The 22,180-nt window shown below is 40.5% G+C and overlaps 1 protein-coding gene across 1 annotated transcript in view; it reads left to right on the top strand.

Moving 5' to 3' along the window:
* Positions 1 to 22,180, top strand: part of LOC122799542 (glutathione S-transferase theta-3-like) — a 128,329-nt gene that overhangs the window by 54,866 nt on the left and 51,283 nt on the right. Inside the window, exon 2 of the mRNA XM_044068672.1 lies at positions 7,723 to 7,810. Coding sequence (XP_043924607.1) covers positions 7,723 to 7,810 — 88 coding nt within the window. The remainder of the gene's footprint in view (positions 1 to 7,722; positions 7,811 to 22,180) is intronic.

The raw sequence follows: 22,180 nt of genomic DNA, 5'->3' as shown, positions 1-22,180 counted from the left end.
AACTAAGAAACTGAAAGCTCTTGTTTATGGATACGGACAATAATATACAAGCAGTGAAAATATTTTTAGTCCCTTTAGTTTTATACATGGGTCAGGCATATTTTTACCAACCAAAGGAGAAGTTATGAAGCATAATTAATAAAGAGTTGAAGGAATTCATCTGGGAGTGGAAGAGGACAAGAATTGAGTGAGGTAAGTTCATCCTTCCAGTAGAACAAGGTGGTTTAGGATTACCTGATTTTGAAGGGATAATCGACAGCTAACAGCTACACAATTAAGGCTGATATATAGCACAAGCAGAACGTCATACTTCAAAGTGGAAACGGATGATGATGAAGGTGGGGGTCAAAAAATAAGGAGAGAATGTGATTTTGGATCCAGGCCCTTAAGGGGAATAATAACGACCGCCAATAGGAATGACTGCAAGTAGGAGTATAGAAAATAGGGAAGAGATGCTGGAATTTACTTCAGGAAACTGGCAAAGGAACCAATGTTTTTGGGAGCAAATAACTTGAGAGGAAAAGGTAATAGAGTGAGAGGAGTCCAAGAAGATATTCGACTGCAGGCTAGACCCAACCAGGGATTGAGATCAGAGTATAGGCAAAGACAAAGGGATGGGGAATCCCTAAGTGAAAGGCCTACTTTAGTAGTTTTTAGTTGAATCTAGAACAGTAGCTGCTGTTTAAAAGGGATAGTTAGTAGGGCATTAGAGGAGGTTCGAAATGATTGAGAAGACAGTCTGGAAAAGCAATTTGCAAGGGAACAATGGGACAACATATGTATGGCCCCCAAGTATGCAACAAAGTCCAGAACATTTAGTATCTTTGCTTGGAAGTGTTTGTATAGGTATTTTTGTACCCAAAGCATAGTTCAAATAATTTTTCCTCAGATCTCAAATGTTGGAGGTGTGTTGGAGAAGAAAGAGGTAACTGTGAACATATGTTTTGGGGGTGTAATAAGCTGGCAGATTTTCAAAATTCCCTACATTGTACTCTGCTAGAAATACTGGGTGAGCAAATGGCTGTAATTAAGGAAATGATTCTTTTGAGTTGGACCACAGGATCTGACTTGCCTGGACATAGTAAGGCCTTGTTAAGTCTAATTCTGCTGGCCGTCAAAGAAGCAGTTACTAGAGGATAGATACCAAAGTCCGAACCAAATGTATTTCAATATTGAATATTACAAAAGAGATGAAAGAACTGGAAAGGGATCTTTGTAAAAGGGAAGGCACGCATTATAAAGAAATAATGTACTGCTGATCTAACCAGCATATCCTATAACTGAAAAGTTCATCTCTACTTGATTCCCAAGTAGACTATTCTCTATCTGTAAAGCCTAGCACTTACTCCTACAGTACTTGCACCTTGATAAAGCACTCTTATTATAGATAGTACCCCACCAGCCTAAAACCCACTTCCCCCGGAGTCCTTTGAAAGTTCTTTATCTACTACTTCTAGTATGTCGAGGGATCAGTTGCTAGTGTCCTCTCCAGCTCAACTGGTGAACCTGGGAATATTGAGGCAATGTTACAATTGCCTCATGTACACAGACAATCCTCTCCTTCTCCCACAAAACACAAATACATGCGAGAGATGCAACTATACGGCCAAACTGGAGGCTGAGCTCTCTCAACATAGGACTGGCAAGACCAGACAGGAGGAGAAGGTAACCACACACAATACATACCCAGTCACACATGGTACCATCACAACTTCAAATCATACACATACTCACACAAAGACATACTCGGAGGCTCTGATCAAAAATTTACCAAAACAGCAGAGGCCACCAAAGCAGACACCCAAACAACTACCACCTCACGACCCAACACATGCAACACATAGACCACACAGTCAGAGTGTCAAACAGTCACAGCCCTTAAGGCCAAACAAAATGCCAGACACACTTGTCATTGGTGATTCCATAGTCAGACACACTGACGTCCGCTCACCAGACTGAGTAAGGAGAAGGTCACAGTAAGCTGCCTGTCGGGCGCTAGAATCCGCCACATAACGCAAGCACTCAGGTCTCTCAACAGCAGGTACAAGTACGACTCAGTCATTGTCCACGCTGGTGTCAACGACCTGAGACGCACCTCCTTGGACTACATGAAAAGGGACGCCGAGGAGCTCTCTGATTATGTAGCCCAGGCAGGTATGACCCTGACCTTGAGCAGTATCCTACCTTCACCTAGAATGATGCCACAATACAGTGATAAGATGATCAGCTTTAATAATTGGCTTAAATTCTGGTGTCATTCAAAGGGGATCCAATGTCTGTCTGCCTGGGATGACATGCTGGACAAGCCACGCTGCTTCAAGGGACGGCTTGCACCTGTCACCCTGGGCTTCCGGATATTGGCAAAGGCTCTTGCCACCCCATAGTGCCTTTTTAGGCAAGGCTCAAATTCTAAACCTACCACCCTAGAACACCAAAAGGAAAAAACTAAGGGTAATGCTGCTCAATGCCAGAAGTCTCAATCTCAAGATGCACGCACTCGAGGCCCTTCTCAATATGGAGAACATCGATGTCTGTGCTGTGACAGAAACCTGGTTCAAGGCTCCTGAGAGCACCCCAGCACTAACAGGTTTCACCTCATATCATGCGTTCCGGCCCCAAAATCCGGACAACACCAAGAAAGGAGGGTGTCCATATTCATAAAGGACACCCACACCTCAAGGTTGGTGGCAACGCACGATGCATCGGAGACCATCCAGGTGCAATTAACCATAGGCAAGACTGCTCTGCAATTTGTAGCATGTTACAGGCCACCCTCTCAAACTCAGGAACCTCACATGGCCTTCCTGAAAACATTGGAGGGATAAATGTATCTCCAAACACCATCATACTAGGTGACTTCAACTACCCTAATATAGACTGGGAACACTACTCAAGCCCGAACACTCTAACCCAAAGATTCCTGGAGTTCATAAACTCAAATGCCATGGAACAACTAGTCACCATCCTCACAAGAGGTGAAAACATACTTGATCTCATCATCACGAACATGGGATCAAAATGTTCAACACTGGAAGTATACCCCTCACTGGTGAGATCAGATCATAAACTAATCTCGCTGGAGGTCCTCATCCCGCAGGCACCTGAAACAAAAAAGACCACAGTGAAAAACGTCTCAAAAGCCGATTTCACACTTCTAAAACTAGTGTGGTCTCCTTTAAGGCCCCTGAGCCAGTGGTAAACATTACTCAAACCGCTGAATCACTTACAAATGCCTTCTACCAGCACCTACAGGACTGCATGGATCAGGCAATCCCAAACAAAACTAAGACTCTCTGTACCAAAGGCAAGCATCCAGTCTGGTGGACCCCAGCCATAAACAAGCTCTACAACAAAAGAAGGAAGCTACTACAAGATAGAGCAAAATCCTTGAAAGGTAAGACACCTTTGATCATTATAAGTAAAAAACTAAGAGCTCTCATAAAATCATCAAAGGCAAATTTTGAGAGAAAAATCGCCAAGGACTCTAAAGACAATCATAAGGCCTTCTTTAGCTATGTTAGAAACCTAGGAGGAAACTCCCAGATATGCTCAGAATTAGTTCAAAATGATGTGAAAATTACTGAACCTACACACATTGCTAACATACTGGCTGACAGGTTCAGTGCAAACTTCTCCCCTCCCCAAAAGGAGAGATATCTATTCCAGAGGATTGTAGCCCCCAAACATCTCCAACGCCCAGGTGAGAACTGCCCTCACTAAGGCAAAAACACAGCATCCATGGGACGGATGGTGTCCCCGGCTGTGTGCTTCATGAACTCAACGAGGAATTAAACCCACAGTTAGGACAGCTGTTTAATCTTAGCCTCACCTCAGGATACGTACCAAGGAGTGGCGCGGCGACTGTGGTCCCACTTCATAAGGGCGGTGCCTCCACAGACCCTGGAAATTACCGCCCCATTAGCTTGACAAGCCTTATCTGCAAAGCCATGGAGAGGATCATAATGGAACTCATAAATAAAGACATAGGGAACTTGCAGACTTTGGATCCAACCCAGTTTGGCTTTGTCAAAGGCAGATCCTGCCTCTTAAACTTGGTTGACTTTTTCGAGACAGTCACCAAGGCCATTGATGAGGGAAAGGCAGTCCATACAGCCTACCTCGACCTGGCAAAGGCCTTGACACAATACCCCACTCAGGTATCATCGAAAAACTCATCAGCTTGAATGTAAACCCATACATCACAAGATGGGTTGCAAACTGGCTAGCGACAGAACCCACAGGGTCAGAGTTGCTGGAGCCATGTCAGACTCAAAGCCTGTCACAAGTGGTGTCCCACAGGGCTCAGTCCTGGGTCCACCCTTGTTCGGCATCTACTTTTCTGAAGTACAAGCAAACACAGGAGGGTTATGGCTGACAAAGTTTGCAGATGACTGCAAACTGGGCCATAGTCGAAAACACATCTGACACAGATATCCTCCAGAAGGGCCTCACAGAAATGGATAACTGGTGCCAGAGCCATGGCCTGAAGTTAAATGCCAAAAAATGCATAGTCATACCCTTCGGGAAAAACAAGGTTACCCCTAGCTACCATATAGGTGACAATCCACTGAGCACAGAAAAAGTCATCAGGGATCTGGGGACCCAAGTTGACAGTAGTCTTTCGTTTGACACTCATGTTGCTAAAGTAGTTAGGAAAACCTTCTATATCGCCCACCTGATCATGAAGGGATTCACATCTAGATCAAGGGAGGTCATCGTCCCCCTGTACTCATCACTCATTAGACCCATGATTGAGTACAATGCCCCGTTCGGAATGTATCTGACCAGACACCTGATGCAGCTTCAAAAGGCCCCAAAAGTTCCTCACCAAAAGGATAAAGGGTCTCAAAAATATGTCTTATGCTGCCCGACTGAAAGAACTCCAGCTTTATTCAGTCTCATACCGCTTGCTCAGAGGTGACCTGTGCCTGACATATAAGGCCATGTCAAACCCAGATTTGATGAATATGCTTCACCTCAAAAAATCTAGATCCCTCAGAACCACAAGGGCGGGAGACTTAAACCTTGACACGGTTATAAATAGAACGTGCTGGAGGGACAGATTCATCACCCAGAGACTCCCTATGCTGTGGAACAAAATCCCGGTACATGTGAGGCAGAGCACCTCGCTGGCCTTGTTCAAGAGGAATCTTGACCAATGGATGGGAGATCGCAGATATACCCCAGGGATTACTTCAGTGTCACTGCTTGACAGAGGCACAGAAAAATGATAGGCATAGTTTTTATTCAAACTAAAGGGGTGGCGAAAGCCACATAACTATGGGCTAGGCTTATAAATGCCCTTGGGCAGATAGCCTAGTATGAACCTATGAACCTATGAACCTATAAATAGAAGCTATGGGAACAATACTTTGCAGAATAAAATTCAGGAGGAGGAGTGAGGATTAAGGGAGGGCAGTTATAGGGCTGATTCCCCCCCCCTTCTGTTAGGGGTCGCCACAGCGGATCATCCTTTTCCATTTCTTCTTGTCCTCTGCAACTTGCTCTGCCACACCAACCACCTGCATGTGCCATCTCTCCTTCTCCTTCAGCCAACAGTAACCAAATTTCCACCAACACCCTTTTGGCTAACAGTACTGGTGGCAGTTATTTTTAACCTGGGCCTCAACCGATCTGGTATGGAAATTTATATTGTTCTCCGCATATGTTATTTGGCAAAAGTTTTACACTGGATGCCCTTCCTGATGTAACCCTCCCCATTTATCTGGGCTTGGGACTGGCATGAAGAAATGCACTGGCTTGTGCATCCCCAGTGGCTGGGTTAATTTTGGACTGATGATCATTATAAAAAAAATATATGCAATGTATAATGTATGTATAAGGAAAATGTTAATATAGTTTTCTTTTCTTTTAATGTATGGTTGCCTGTGTCTTAAGTGCTAATTTAGTAAAATGTGTTTAAAAAAAGAATGCTGGATAAAGCCAAAATTAATGGGGAGAAAAACACCCAAAATCATGGACAGGTTTTTAAATATTACTCTTCACTTAATAATAAGTTAACAGAACAAGTTTTGCATCAGTATGTATTTTTTGAATTACAGAAATTATGAAACTGTAAAGACTAACATTATCAACTGACTGTAAGCTGCAATGATTTATCAAAAATCAAAGCATCTATGGGAGACAGAGCAAAATCAGGGACATTTGAGAGAAATGTCCTGATTGCCTTTGCCAAAGACATTTTATTTACTTGATTTAAATGTGCTCTGCCGGTTAGTGCACATTTTTGTAGAAACATGGCATCAATGTAAAAGACTGTGTGACGGTATTTGTAAATTTATTTTCCTCTCCGCGCCTTGTAAACAGCATGGTGATGCATTGAGCAAGGAAGGTTCGTTCCCATTTTATAAGGCAAGCTTTCTTTCCTCATGAAATGCTGTTTAATACCCACATTCCTACTCTGGCTAGTAAACTGGATGTAATGACCAATATAACTTTAGCTTTGTGGACGCCTGTCCTTCACATCCACCTCTAAGAATCTTTAGTTACACTCACCTTTTGTGATAATCATGCCATCAGTTGATTTTATTTTCAGTACCTACTGCATATGGTCCTGCATTTTTTCCTTTGAATGCATTCAGTTTAATCAATGTACTTAATTCGTACACTGCTATGTGTATTTGCATTTTAGTACGTACTACGTATGCCCCTGCATTTTTTCCTTTGAATGCGTTCGGTTTAATCAATGTACTTTGTTTGTACTCTGCTATGTGTATTTGCATTTTAGTACGTACTACGTATGCCCCTGCATTTTTTCCTTTGAATGCGTTCGGTTTAATCAATGTACTTTGTTTGTACTCTGCTATGTGTATTTACATTTCAGTACCTACTGCGTATGCCCCTGCATTTTTTCCTTTGAATGCATTCGGTTTAATTAGCGTACTACGTTCGTACACTGCTATGTGTTACATTCTCTGTTCGTATTGTATAACAATGAGCTGCTTCTTAACACTGCAGGAATGTAATGACTGCCTGTCGTACAGTCGTGTTTACTTTTTTGTGTAACCCTCTGCCACTTTTACTCTTTGTTTCAGTACTTAAGACAATTTTCCAGTGTTTTTGGTTGTAAGCCCTGAGCTGAGTCCAGAAATGGTCCACATGGATCGGTGCTCTGTCTCAGTCAAGAAATAAAAATAAAATAAGATCTCAATGTAAGTGAAAGCATCTTTGCTAATTTCTCTCTTACATACTGGAGCTTACTTTGTAATATGTTTAGAAGTGTTACGGGGACGCTTACCTTTCCTTAGAGATGAATATTTTCAGTACTACAAAAACCTTTCTGCACGTCATCATTATTCAGGCTAGAGTAATCTGGATTCATTTAGCATATTTACTCCATTTCTTAATCTTGTGTAATTTATCTGTTCCTTTCTACTGACCTGTTTGAGAGCTGAACGTAACTTACTGTTAGTATTGATTTTTATTACGAGTTCCTGCACGTCACTTTCATTTATTTACACATATTTGTTGCTGTCTGCTGTGTTTGTTTTATAACTTCCTTCAGTATTTATATGTCCTGTATTGTTTTGTGTTTGTCCTTGGATCGTGAGTGATTCAGGTCTCTCAGATCACTCCACCTACCCAGTTTACAAATAAAGAAAAAAAAATAAGTAATTAACTGCATGTGTTGTGTGGATTGTTCAACACTAGTTTGTCAACAGAAGTTTTTCCCTCACATTTCTTCTTCTTTTTGGGTTGCAGGAGACCAGTTTACTGAAGAATATGCGAAGGTGAACCTTCTAAGGAAAGTCCCAGCACTAAAAGATGAAGATTTTACCTTGGCTGAGAGGTAGGGCTTTCAACTCGTGTTCTTTCTTGACTGGTTGCAGTCAAGCTCTTGTAGTGCAGATTCCTAAAGGCTGATGATTTCTTTTTCCTTAAACCCTTGGAGCTTTATTGAGAATAGTCCTCCTTTTTGAGCCTTGTTGCTTGACCACTAATGTTTAGTCATTCATTTATTCATCGTTTAGTTTAATTTGTTAATTGGGGTAGAGTGCTGATCCATCTGGACCCTTTTCAGGCCAGCCTGGGATCTTCTTCTTTTTGGCATTTCCTGGTTAGGGGTTGCCACAGCGGATCATCTGTCTGCTCATGATTGGCAGTGGAGTTTTATGGTGTCGAGTCGCCCAACCTTCCACAGAAGGCACACACATGCACACACTCACACGTAGGGCCAATTTAGAGTGTCCAGTCCACCTACTGCATGTCTTTGGGATGTGGGAGGAAACCGGAGCATCTGGAGGAAACCTACGCGACCACAGGGAGGACATGCAGACACTGCACAGAAGGCACCCCAGCCGAGAATCAAACCAGAGAACCTCTTGCTGTGAGGTGGCAACACTAACCGCTGCACCACCGTGGCCACCCATCAGGCCAGCCTGGGATACTGAACAAAAAAACAGGTATACATAAATATTAACAGACATTGTCAATCACATAACATAAGTCATTATTCAAAAGAGTTCTATATGCAATGAAAAAATGTATGTATATAGTAAGTGAATGTGGAGGATAAGGGAAAAGAAGAGGGGGACAGGAGAAAGGTGATGGAACATAAGAGTTTAGGGAGAATGTGAGAAGAGTTACATATAGTAGAAAAGTTAGGTTATTGCAGAGGAATGGAAGCACTTGCAAGTAGCATAAACAGCAAGGTATTTTAGCTTGTGGTGTAAGTTGTAAACAAGTGGAATTTTCTTAGAACATAGGGCATCCCAAAGTTTAGGACCGATTTTTGTGAAGGCACATTCAGTGCTGTGTAGTTTATTGTGAGATGGAAACAGATTGGTATCTGAGGCTGGAGGCACACTCGGTGTGGTGTAGTTTACTGTGAGAAGGAAGCAGATGGGTATCTGATGCTGGAGGCATATTTGGTGCGGTGTAGTTTACTGTGAGAAGGAAGCAGATTGCTATCTGAGGCTGGAGGCACACTCGGTGTGGTGTAGTTTACTGTGAGAAGGAAGCAGATTGCTATCTGAGGCTGGAGGCACACTCGGTGTGGTGTAGTTTACTGTGAGAAGGAAGCAGATTGCTATCTGAGGCTGGAGGCACACTCGGTGTGGTGTAGTTTACTGTGAGATGGAAGAAGATTGATATCTGACTCTGGAGGTGAACAGAGACTTTAGGTGGATGTTCTAGTTGGCTTCTACATCTTCCTAGTCTTTTAAGTAGACCAAGTAGCTTGAACAAAGTGTGAGAAGTAACATTTGCTAGGGAAACAAATAGCTTTTGATGGAATTTAGCAATGGTTTTCACATTCAGTGGAGAGGGTTATGAATATGAGGTTGGATTAGATCTTTTTGTGGCAGCTGATATTATTGAAAGACTTTATATGTTTTCTTACAGAATGCCTTTTTTCTATACAAGGTCAGCCTTCTGGATAGAAGTGGGTTACTTTTATGGTATATTAATGGCCTTCACTTCCTGTTTGGTCCCGGTTATGCTAGTGAATATCCTAGTTTTTTTTTTTAAGGCTGAATAAGAGAATTCTCTTTGTAACCACTTTGGGAGGGCATTCAGGGCATTCTCTAAAGCTGATTTGATAAAGTGGGTAGGGGTGGATCTGTAGATCAGCATGTCATTTGCTTACATTATTATTGGCAAGTGTGATATGTGAGAGAATAACTTATTTGTAAAGACAGAGAATAAAGCTTTCACATAAAAGTACTCCTAATGTCAATAAGGTTGTCAGTAGTACACATGCTGCACTCGCTGCCCCCATCACGCTCAATTCAAAACAGACATATAGACCCAGATATGCTGAGGCACTTGCATATAACCTTCGTAAACCACAAAGACCTCCTAGACAAAGTACACATAAGAAATACCGTCAGCAGCCCCAAATGCACTCTTTCAAAACAACACCTACATCAACACATAGAGCTACATCTCATGGAGCCTCTACCTCTAAGCCCATAAGGCAAGCCACCACATATCCAACATTCTAGTCATTGGAGACTCCATTGTGAGACACACTGATGTCCCTCTCACCAGGCTGAGTAAGGAGAAAGTTATGGTCAGTTGCTTATCAGGGGCTAGGATCCACCACATTACGCATGCACTCAGGTCATTGGACCACAATTACCAGTTTGACTCAGTCATAGTCCATGTAGAAATAAATGACCTAAGATGTACCTCCTTAGACTATATCTCATAAGAGATTACTAGGCTAACAGCTTTAGAGCCCTTACAAGCCTAGCCAATATACAACCAGATTTTACCCAATATGTGGTCCATAAGGACAAGAAGATGCCATAAGTTTGTGTATATGTCTTGCATATTTTTCAGACTGACCCTGTTCATAAGGGACATAAGTGCTACCCCAGGTATGAATTTATGATACCCTGTCCGTTGATCCAAACTGTGTTTGAAGAGGATCAGGGAGGGGCTCTGTTTAACATGAATATGAAGCCTGTTCCAAAGAAGGGACAGTTTGTGAAATGCATATCTGTCTCTCCAGCATGTTTTCTCACCCTTATGGAAATAGTGTTAAAGAACAACCTTTTATATTTTGAGGGGCAAACTTTCACCAAACCATAGGGTGGCCATGGGAGCAGTGTGTGTGCTCCTCTGTTTGCTCTGGCCTCTTGCTGGATCTATATTCACCCACATTAACCACGTGTCCTGTCCATGAGCCAACTGGCTATTCATCAGGTGACTTAGGGATTTATGCCCAATTTTTCTGAGTTTATTTACAATGCCAAAGTGTGTAACTGCCAAATGCCTTGGCCAGGTCAGGATAGGTGGTAAGCACTGTTTTACCCTCATCCATGGCCCTAGTGACTTTTTCAAAAACATCCACCAGATTTAATTGGCATTACCTGTCCTGGACAAATCCGAATTGGTTTGGGTCCAGTGTTTGGAGGTTTCCTATGTCATTATTTATCAGGCCCATGACTATTCTTTCCATGGCCTTGCACATGAGGCTACTCAAACCTATAGGTCTGTAATTACCTGGGTCAGTTGATGTGTCACCCTTTTGTACAGAGGGATGACTGTTGCTGTCTTCCACTCTGTTGGAGCAAAGCCAATCCAGAGGCTGTCTTTAAATGATTCGAAAGGGCCTGATAGGTCCTGATTCACACTGTTTAAGAACCAACCTGGTATACTGTCGGGCTCCATTGAAGCCATGTTTTTAGTGTCAGAGGGCACAGTGGCGACCTGTTTTTTAGTGATAATTGATGGGAGTGGTGGCGGGCATTTCTTAGGAGAGAACTTAGAGTGATGGGGAAGTGAATTTTGAGATGGATTTATTAGACAGCTGATTTGCTATAACTTCTGGATGAGTATAGGTGATGCTGGCCACAATTAATTCCACACATTGTTGGGCGTTGCCCTTAAGATTGTAGACATAACTGAAAAATACATTATTGTTGTCCTTAGCTTTAGAGGCTATTTTTGACTCATTCTCTCAGAGTCTTGACTAATTCCCTGACTCATTTGTTTAGACTAGTGAGGGACTTTTGCTCTGTTGTGCACATTCCCTCTCACTTCTTGACAGGATTTTTTTCTTTTGTTATACAACATGTTAATACCATGGTCCACCAGGGTGGCGTGTTTTTCGCAGGTTGACCTGGGCTTATTTTGGTCCAGTACTTCCATTGCTGTGCAGTTATTTTACATGGTCATACAGGGCTTTTATGCACACATTGGTACAGGCTTCTATATTTTCTGGGTTTGGGGAGCTTGGAAACAAGCTATGCTGTCACTGGATGTGAGAAAGCAAGGCAGCAGGCCTTCAGGACCAGGAATCGTAATTTAGTAATAAGTCTAATAGTTTTGCCAAGTCTTTAATATTGATGGCAAAAAAAGTAGAATGGCTGTTTGCAGAGTGGAGTTTTATAGAAATGGGATACCATGGCTGTAGAGACAGTAAAAGTTGGTAAATTCTTTTAAAAATGTCTGAGAGGATGGTTTTATGATTTTGTGTGAATGGAGCTATGTACTAAGTAATGTACTGAATAACTTGAGATGGGGAATATTTATAGATAATTAAATACTTTTCAGAAATGTTTTGGTTCAGGTAGGTTGGGTGTTCAATGGTTTAATATGTGGGTGGTTTTGTGATGTCATATGGTCATTTTTCCAGGATGCCAAAGAATGATGATTTTTCTTTTTTGTTAGGGTGTTGTTCCCAATTTTCCTAGTGGGTGTCTGTAATTTTTAAGAGGCCTTTATGTTTAGTAGTGATCCATTGTGCTTGGTTTGATTTAAATAACCTTAAGATAGTTGAAAAATGAAATGACTGTACTGTTTGTATGATATGAGTAATGACCGAGAAAGTGTCAGTACTTTGACAGAAAATCAGTCAGTGTATTTTTCAGATCTTTCTGACTGACAGTATCTCTTTGTATTTAACCTAAAAGGTGGTAAGATTAGATGGCTGTTTAGCTGAGCTGTTTGAAAAGGTGAAGTCTGTTGGGGAGTGGCCACTTAATGAAGGTCTGAGAAATAATGAAAGAAGTGATTGTAGAGATGCATAGTAGAATATTTATAATGTTTAAATCAAGATATGGGTAGTTCTGGCTTTTAAAATTAGGTCTTGTTGACCTGCTCGTCATTTGCCTTAGGTCAGGGTCTAGGAGAATGGAGTAAATCTCAGTTTGACGTGGTTCCAAGAGTTTAATGTTAGCCACTTAGGCTGAGCACATTTTTGTATGGGTGAACAACTTTGAAGAGTTGTAGGATCAGATCAGAGGTTTTAATTTACCTGACAATGATGGGGGTTGTTATTAGGCAATAGTTAGGATTTATCAGAGTGCCTTTGCCTAATCAAAGTTTTACTAACATCCAGTTTAACAACACAATCATCTAGGGAGTCAGCTTGTGAAATGGTATTTATGTGCATGTTGTTTGTGTAACAGGCTAGGATTCCACTGCAATTTGGTTTACCTGGCCTAGACTTAAAGATGCAGGGCTAACCTAGAAAATGGCGAATAATTGTGACGTTCTTGATCCAGGATTCCCTGACAATGACATTGAGTGAGTGTTCTGTTAGGTACAATTGTTCCAGTTTGCTTGTTTTTATGCTTCCTGAATTGATTAGTGTAAATTATAAATGGTGAATAGTGATTAGTTTACATTTTGTTATATGAGGACGTATAAAACATTTGGGGTTAGATTCAATATTACTCTTAAGAAGTAGGATGAAGAGTAATCTTGTTAGTTTTTTAAAGATTTGTTTTTTATTTTAATGGAGATGAGTGCAGGAGGTTCCTTTTATGAGCTTGAAGAGAGGGAAGGTGGTGGGGGAGGTTATGACCTACATGAGGAGAGAATGCTTGTGGCAGATGGGGACTGGGGATGTAAATATGTAGTATTTTGGTTGGGTTGAGGGTTCAGGTAGAACTGAGAGGATTTGATGATTAATTTGGGAGGATAAGTAGAGTTAAAGTGAAGGAACATCACAGTTATACTCAAGTATCGTAAGCTGAAAATGGAGAGTAGTTATTTCGTGTTTGAGTTTGGAAAGTAGATAATGTACTGTATATATCAGGTTAGTTAAGTGTCGTATGGAGAGGAATGTTGACCAGCAGTATTAGTAATGGCTGTACATCACAAAGCGGAGCTGTTTTTAAGTTGCCAAATGCATGGGATGGCAAGGATGATGATGAGCGAAGCGAGCAACATCTCCAAGGTCACTGGGAGTTGGTTGGTCTGCACAAGCATAGTCTGACTTGAGCCTGTTGGCAAGCAAGTAAGAGTTCAGACTTAAATAATGAAAGCAGAATGATCCCATACGAAAAACTGTACAATGAAGGATCAGTAATATAGCACAGGTACCAGTCATATGGGCAAGCCACTAAGTAGAGACCAGGCGTTGGAGCAGGGAAGGGAAAGCACAAAAGTGCACAGCTAAAAGCAAGATGGAGGACAGATGTCCCTACAGCTGTAAAGCAGCCAATACTGCAGAGTAAGGGCTTAGCCTAGAAGAAAACATGCTTTTGGTTTATAAAGAAAATGTAGTCAGAAAGTGCCAGTGTCAGAAGCTGGGAAATGTGCACTGCTGTTCTTTTTGGGTGTGAGTGGCCCTTGCCTTTTTGAGAAAAACAGCAATTACACATGTAATCTTAATGTGAAATGCAGCTGAAAATAGAAAGGTTCAAGATTTTACTTTTTTTTTCATTCTGAAAAAAATTAAATTTCAAATATTTACAAGACTTATCAACATCAATAAAATTTTCAAATACATTACATAAACTAAGTTTGAAAACATAAGCCTGCTTAAAGAACTAGACAGTCAGTCTGCAGACCATTACAAGCCTAGCTAAAAAATAAATCTTCAAAATTTCCCTGTAGTGTCAAGGAGGGCAAGACCAGATAGATGGGGAGAGAATTTCAGACCGCCCATCTTACTTTTAAGGTGGCAACAATGCTACTATGCTTGACATGCAGTGGATGTTTGTTGCAGAGGTGAGGGATACTTTGAGTTATGAAACTGTCATGCTAACATGACTTTTCTGCTAATGAAGGTTTAGTGCCTTTAACCAACTGTTTTGATGTATCATTTAATTCTGTAAAGGACTAGGAGATCAAATAGGGTTGTGTCTTTCATGGCAAGAAATGCTGGACATAGATCTTCATGGAGGAATCTGTAAGAGACTAAGTACAGAGAAAGGGTTGCCATTCTTCCATAATAACCAAGGTTTTTGAAGCCACTGCTCTTTTTAGTTATGAATCTCTCAGGTTTCTCAAGTTGTGTGATATGTTTAGAGAAATACATATTCGGTAATGGGTCACATAAGATATGAGTAAAGGGGAATTAAAATGTCTTTGGAGGTAGTGAAGATGCCTTTGGAAATTAGGTGGGCTAGATAAAAGGCTTTCAGAACTATTGTGGAGACAGTGTTCAAATGATAAGGAATTATCAACAAGAGTTTCCATATCTCTTACAACATTGTCTGATTGGAGAGGTGCATCCGCTATATGGTAAGCAAAACTGTTTTGTTTATTAAAAGGAATTATGGTGCATTTTTTTTACATTTAATTTGAGACCATTTTTCTTTGCACCAATTGTTAACATAATCTAAGCCATGTTGGAGCAATTTTGAGTCCGTTGTAGGTCAAATAACAGTACCCAATGTACAGTCATCTGCAGACTTAACCATAGGCCAGACATGCTGGTCTGAAGGTCTGAGAAATATATGCCAAAATCGGAAGAGGCCCAAAACTGAGCCCTGTAGTACACCAATGGTAAAAGTTTTGCTTTCAGAAATGGTGCTTGCTATTCTAACCTTATATGTTCTGTCAGAAAACCAGTTAGCTATCCGTCACACAATATAAGGATTTATATTCAGATTTATAAGTCTGTCAATAATGATTGCATGGGGAATAGTATCAGAGGCCTTGACCAAATCTCGATATACTGCATTCACTGCATAACCACTGTCCACTGCTTCCGTTAACTTTTCAAAGAAATCAACAAGGTTAAAGAGGCAGGACCTTCGTATGAAAAAGCTAAGTTGAGGATCCAGGGTTGAGAGCTTTTCAATGTCCAGATTAATGAAGTCTGAGGTAATGTGCTCCATAGCTTTACATATGAGGCTAGTGAGACTAATGGGTCTATAAGTACCAGGATCTGTGGCCGGCCCACCCTTCTGTAATGCCATTGCAATATCTGCTTTAAAGGCTTCTGGAATGCAACCAACGAAGAAGATTACATTAAAGAGTTTAAATAGGGGTTCAAGAAAGGCCATATTTGGCAGTGACAATCCGACAACCTGGTATGGTGTCAAAAGCCATGACTGAAGTATTCTTAGTTTTTGAAAGGGCTGAAAGAACTTGTTTCAGAGTAAAGGGGTGTCTGGGATTGTGGAACCTGTGGGATAGCTATAACTGTGAGTGGAGTACAATTTGCCCACAATTTGTTAGCTATGATATTAGCTAACACTGTTGGATGTTAGTTCTGGATTTTCTGACATGGTTAAAGAAAGATGTTTTATTATTTGTAGTTTTATTGGCTATTTTAGGTTCATACTCAGCTTCAAGCTTTGTAATGGTTCTGTCAAACTCTTTATTAGTTTGCTTAAGAGTGCTTTTATGGTAGGAAGAATGAGACACTTTATAAGCATTAAGCAGTTTCTTTCTCATAATATAGCATTTATTTAAATGGGCATTACATCACATGTGTTTGTTTTTAGACTCCTTGTTATATTTGTTGTGGGTAAGCCTTGCCTTATCAGCACAACTGTTTAAGTGGGAGTGGAAGTCAGAGACACAGGTAGCAGCTTCAGCAATAGTGTCCTTCAGACAAGAATTACAGCAGAATTTAAGTCCTCAAGTAATCAAAGAAGGATTGATTTTGAGAAGTCCCTAAACACAGAAATATTTACAGGAGAAGAACCACCAGTTTTAAAGGACAAGGTCACTAAATTATGGTATCTCATTTAAGAAGACATGATAACATATGGAACTGGGCAAGAAGTGACCATATTTGTGAGCAGAAGGATCTTTGGTTTAATGGGAGTTTCAGCTAATGTGTTACGATAACTATCATGTTCAGAAGGGGACATGGTGTTCTATAGCTATCTATGAAGTAGTAATTAGTCTTGTTTATGGTGATTTAGTCTTCTATGAATTCAGTTGTGGTGTCCCAAGGAATCTGTTGTGAGGTGATGATATCCTTGAAAAATACTGAAACTACCCCACAATTAGCAGTAAGTCTGAAGACATGATAGACCTTATACCAGTAACAAAGTGAGTGCTTTCATTGCTCTGAAACTCGGTTTCTGTAACTAAACATAAATGGATGTGTTCCCATTCCAAGAAAGCCTCAAGTTTGGGCATTGTTTAAGACTCCTGGCATTGAACAGAGCTATATTAAAGTGTTGTAAAAAAGGCACTATGGGGGACATCAAAGTTAAAGAAAGATTTGCCAACAAAGGCAAAGGTTTTAGTCAAAATGCAAAAGTATTGGTAAGAGAGGTGAAGGCCATCCCTGGTAAGGCAGGAAATCTTGTCAGCCGTCTCATCCCAAGCTGACACATACCAGATACCCATATAATTATGTCAACTACGTAGCCAGTTATTAAAGTCATTTATCCTGTCTTTCAATCTCAGCATCATTCTGGGTGACGGCAAATATCACTCAAGCCCAGTGTCTTTCCTGCCTCAAACACATGTATAGTAAACTCAATCGTATCTTTCTGCATGTCCCTGTGGGTAGAGTGTCTAAGGTTGTTCACCACCACATGCATGGACTACTGTCTGATCATAATCATATTTTCAGGATGGAAGTTATCTAAGAGCCCTTGTTACATTCCAGATTCTGGCTTGAGAAAGACAGCTAACTATCACCATATTCTTATCCAGTCTAGTGAAAATGGTATCCATATGCCTTATAATATATGCAGTCTCGGTGGGCCATAAGGGCTTGGAGTCTGCACCCTTGTGACTCTTAGAGGTATACATGTTAGATGTGAGTGTGAAGGGTGAAGGTGGGTGTGTTGCTGTTTATACTAATGTCTGAATGTTAATTATCAACATTATATTTATCTCTCAGAATAATTAGCTTTGTCTAATGTTTGTAGTTTTATTGATGTTTTAGAGTTCATTTTAATTGACCAATGACATATGTGAAGAATAAATGAATTTAACAAGATGGTCACTAAATGGAAGGATTCTGCTAATTTTCTAATTTTTAGTAATGACACTTCTTGAGAACTAATAAACTCCACAACATCACAACATGGCATACTGAGATTTTGGTATACAACTAGGTGGTAGAGCATTAAATAAACTTTTTTAAAAGCTGACAATTATAACATCATTGTACCTTCAAAAATCATTGACATTTTCCAAGTGTTCATTTTAACTTATCACAGCCATAGGAAACATTTCCATTCATCTTTAGTTTTTTACACCATCAACATATATGATCTAAAATGGGCAAACATTTTAGATGTAAAAGTGATCTATGAATACATTTCCATAGACAGGTCTCCAGAACATCAAAAAATTGTGACTTTATATGACTGCACAATCATTTTATTATCCTCCTCGAATTCTCTAAATTAAATATTTCCATAGATTTCAATAATCATTATGAGTTCTGTTACTTAAAGCCAAGATATACAAGCATGATAATCTCCTCAGTAATTCCATTTATTTACCCACAAAGGTTTATGTAAGATAATTTAACAAAGAAGGACACAGTTCTCTATCACTCATAAGCAATTCTTGTACTTCAAGTATCTCCTAATATTTTGGACTGAGGTCCAACCATTTGGATTTTAAATTGTATACATTTAGAATTCTAGCAGAAGCTGAATGTGATGTCCTTTTAAGCATTCAAACCAATATCTAAATAACCTGTATAAGTACTGATAAAACAACAAACTCACTCCAGTGAAAAACACCCGTCACACAAAAACACCCGTCACACAAACTAAAATGCGTTTATTAAATGCTTTCATCTGTTTATAACCATGGACTTCTTCAGAATAACAATACATTCAAACAAATGAACATTTAAATATCCCCCCAATAAAATTAGGTGATCACAAAAGACTGTCAACTAATAAAAAATTAATTCACATCCGATTGTTAACTATTATACTTCCTTTTAAATCAACACAGATACAAAATGTAAAAACCTTTTTGTTATCTCATACAAAGCATAAAACTAAAAAGAGAAAAAACATGCATCAATCACAATGTGTTGTAAGATGTGATAACCCGGAAAAATGTATTTATTGAAGATGTATTTACACTACATATGAACGTAGTCTTAGCACACTAGCAATATAAATATAATCATTGAGGCCCAGGGGCATGTGTGGATTGAGCTTTATTTGGCAGTTCAGCTTTTAAGTTCTACTAAATCAGCCCAAGGGTCCTAAATACTCCTTCTAACACCAAAAATGAAAGTTGTGTGTCGGAAACCTTGTTATATTAAAGGCATTTTTGTCATTCTTATTCTTAATATCTAGTACATGCTCATATATTGTATGTTTTAATTTCCTTTGTGTTTTGCCAATATAAAAAAACTGGTGCAATAGTCACAGACTGCCGCATATACCACACCCATGGAGTTATAAGTATAATACCCATCTGATCTGATAACCCTTTTATCTATTCTAATACTGTCAAAGTTACTAATAAATTTATATTGCCTGCAGAATCCACATTTATAGGTGCCTGCTTTATTCATGTGCTTGTTCACCCACAAATGGGCCATCCATTGTGATTGATGTATGTTTTTTCTCTTTTTAGTTTTATGCTTTGTATGAGATAACAAAAAACATTTTTACATTTTGTGTCTGTGTAGTTTTAAAAGGAAATAAATAGTTAACAATCGGATGTGAATTCAGTTTTTTATTGGTTGATACAGTCTTTTGAGATCACATGATTTTATTGGTGGGATATTTAAATGTTCATTTGTTTGAATGCATTGTTATTCTGAAGAAGTCCATGGTTATAAACAGTCAAAAGTGCTTAATAAACGTATTTTAGTTCATGTGACAGGTGTTTTTCACTGGAGCGAGTTTATTATTCACACCAGTATATTAATTCTCATTCATTTATTCAAACCATTTTATTTAAGTTTGCACTGTCTAAAGAGAATGTGGTGTATGCACTGGGAAAAATACAAAAATTCCATCTTTGTTTTATTCTTGGCTTGTTTGGAAACCATAACAATTTTGGACAGCGCAGTGGTGGAGCGGTAGCATTGTCACCTCACAGCAAGAGGTTCTCCGGATTGATTCTCAGCTGGAGTGCCTTCTGTGTGGAGTCTGCATGTCCTCCCTGCATTCGTTCATAGGTTCATAGGTAGGTAATAGGCAATTGGCCCTGGGGCCTATACAAGCCCAGCCAAAAAGGTACCCTGGCTTTTGACATCCAAGAAAATTATTTTCCTGTGCCACTGTCAAGCAAGAGCCACAGAAGTGATCCCCGTGGTTAGTTTCCTATTTCCCATCCAATCATCAAGATTTTTCTTGAAGAGTGCTAATGAGGAGCTTTGTTTGATATAGATAGGTAGTTTATTCCAGAGTATCGGAAGTCTCTGGGACAGGAATCTATCCCTCCAGCATGTTCTGTTTATTGTGGTGACAAGGTTTAGGTCCCTAGAGCGTGTAGCTCGGAGGGATTGGGATTTCCTTAAGTGGAGCATGTCCAACAGCTCTGGGTTTGACATAGCTTTGTATGTTAGGCAGAGATCACCTCTGAGTAGGGGATATGCGACGGAGTAAAGCTGGAGTTTTTTGAGATGGTCTGCGTAGGGCATCTGATTGAGGCTGGTAATCCTCTTTGTGAGGTATTTCTGTGGCCTTTCCAGTTGTTGATGTCTTGTGAGGTACATACCAAAAGGGGCATTGTGCTCTGTAATGGGTCTAATGAGTGATGAGTAGAGGGGAACAATTACCTCTTTTTTTTTCTGGATGAGAAACCTTTTGTGATGAGGTGTGCCACGTAGAAGGATTTTTGTGGCAATGTGATTATCAAAGGAGAGACTACTGTCCACCTGTGTCCCAAGGTCTCTTATCACACTTTCGGTGTTAAGTATACTACCACCTATGTTGTAGTTCATGGGTACAGAGATTTTACCAAAGGGGATGACAATGCACTTTTTGGCATTGAGCTTGAGGCCATAGCTTTGACACTAGGCATCTGTCTCATTGAGGCCCTTTTGTAGGATGTCCACATCGTTAGGAGTTTTGATTATGGCTCCTAGTTTGCAGTCATCTGTGAACTTCTTTAGCCAAAGACCTTCTGTGTTAGCCTGTACTTCAGAGAAGTAGATACCAAACAGGAGAGGACCCAGGACTGAACCCTGTGGTACTCCACTTGTCACTTGTCTGAAGTAGGATTTGGAATCTGCTACTTTCACAGTGTGGGTTCTGTCAGTGAGCCAGTTGGCAACCCATCTTATGACATAGGGATTTATACCTAGTTTAGTGAGTTTATCTATAATTCCAGAGTGGGGGATGGTGTCTAAAGCCTTGGCAAGATCTAGATAGGCTGTGTGAACCACCTTACCCTTGTCTTCAGCTTTGGTGACTGCTTCAAAGAAGTCTATCAGGTTTAGGAGACATGATCTGCCTTTTACAAACCCGAACTGGGTGGGGCCCAGAGTTTGGAGATTACCAATGTCCTTGTTTATAAGGTCCATGATACATTCCATGGCCTTGCAGACCAGTCTCGTCAGGCTAATGGGGTGGTAGTTTCCAGGGTCTGTGGTGGCTCCCTCCTTGTGGAGTGGGATAACCATCGCTGTGCGCCATTCAGCAGGCACAAAGCTTGAGGTGAGGCTATGATTGGACATGGTACGTAGGTAGGGTGCCAGTTCATTCTGTAGTTCATGTAGAACGCAGCCTGGGATGTTGTCTGGTCCCATGGATGCTGTGTTCTTGGCTTTGGAGAGTGTGGTTATTACATGTGCAGCCATGATTACAGGAACTTTGCATTTTTCCGGTATAGAGATGGGCTCTTTAGGGGGTGAGAGGGGGGTAAAGTTAGCACTGAACCTATCTGCCAGGATGTTAGCAATATCAGTTGGGTCTGTATATTTAGTGCCATTGTGCTGTAACTCAGAGCAGATCTGAGTGTTGCCATTGAGATTCTTGACATAGCTATAGAATGCTTTGTGGTTGTCTTTAGAATCAGTGGCAATTTTGTTTTTGTAACTAGCTTTGGAGGATTTTATCAGGAATCACAGCTTCTTACTGAGGCTGACCAGGGAGCTCCTCCACTCATGGGATTTTACTCTCTTTTGCAAGAGTTTCTTCCTTCTGTTGTACAGTTTGTTTATGGCAGGGAACCACCAGATTGGCTTCCTTTTTTTTGGAGGATAGCGTCTTGGTTATGTTTGGGATAGCACAACCATGCACTAGTGTAAGTGCTTATAAAGTGCAACTGTGTAGGATTCAGTAGTCGTAACTGTATTGTCCATCTGTATGGGTGTCATGAAGTTCACCACTTCTATCTTAAGAAGAATGAAGTTGGCTTTGGAGAATTTTCTACCATGGTTTCCTTAATGGGGGTGGTGGGGGCAGGATCTGGATATATAGGGTAATTAGCTTATGGTCGGATCGGACCCATGAGGCATCGACTTCAAGTGTGGAACACCGGTCACTCATGTTGGTAATGACATGTCAAGGATATTGTTGCCCCTGCTGGGGGTGTGGATAAGTTGATCCAGGGCATTGGAGTTTATGAATTC

Source organism: Protopterus annectens, chromosome 4.part0 (assembly GCF_019279795.1).
Source record: "Protopterus annectens isolate FY-2018-M chromosome 4.part0, PAN1.0, whole genome shotgun sequence".
In the NCBI taxonomy this organism is placed as follows: Eukaryota; Metazoa; Chordata; order Ceratodontiformes; family Protopteridae; genus Protopterus; species Protopterus annectens.
The sequence above is the reverse complement of the archived record's forward strand: the minus strand, read 5'-3'. Positions and strand labels throughout refer to the sequence as shown.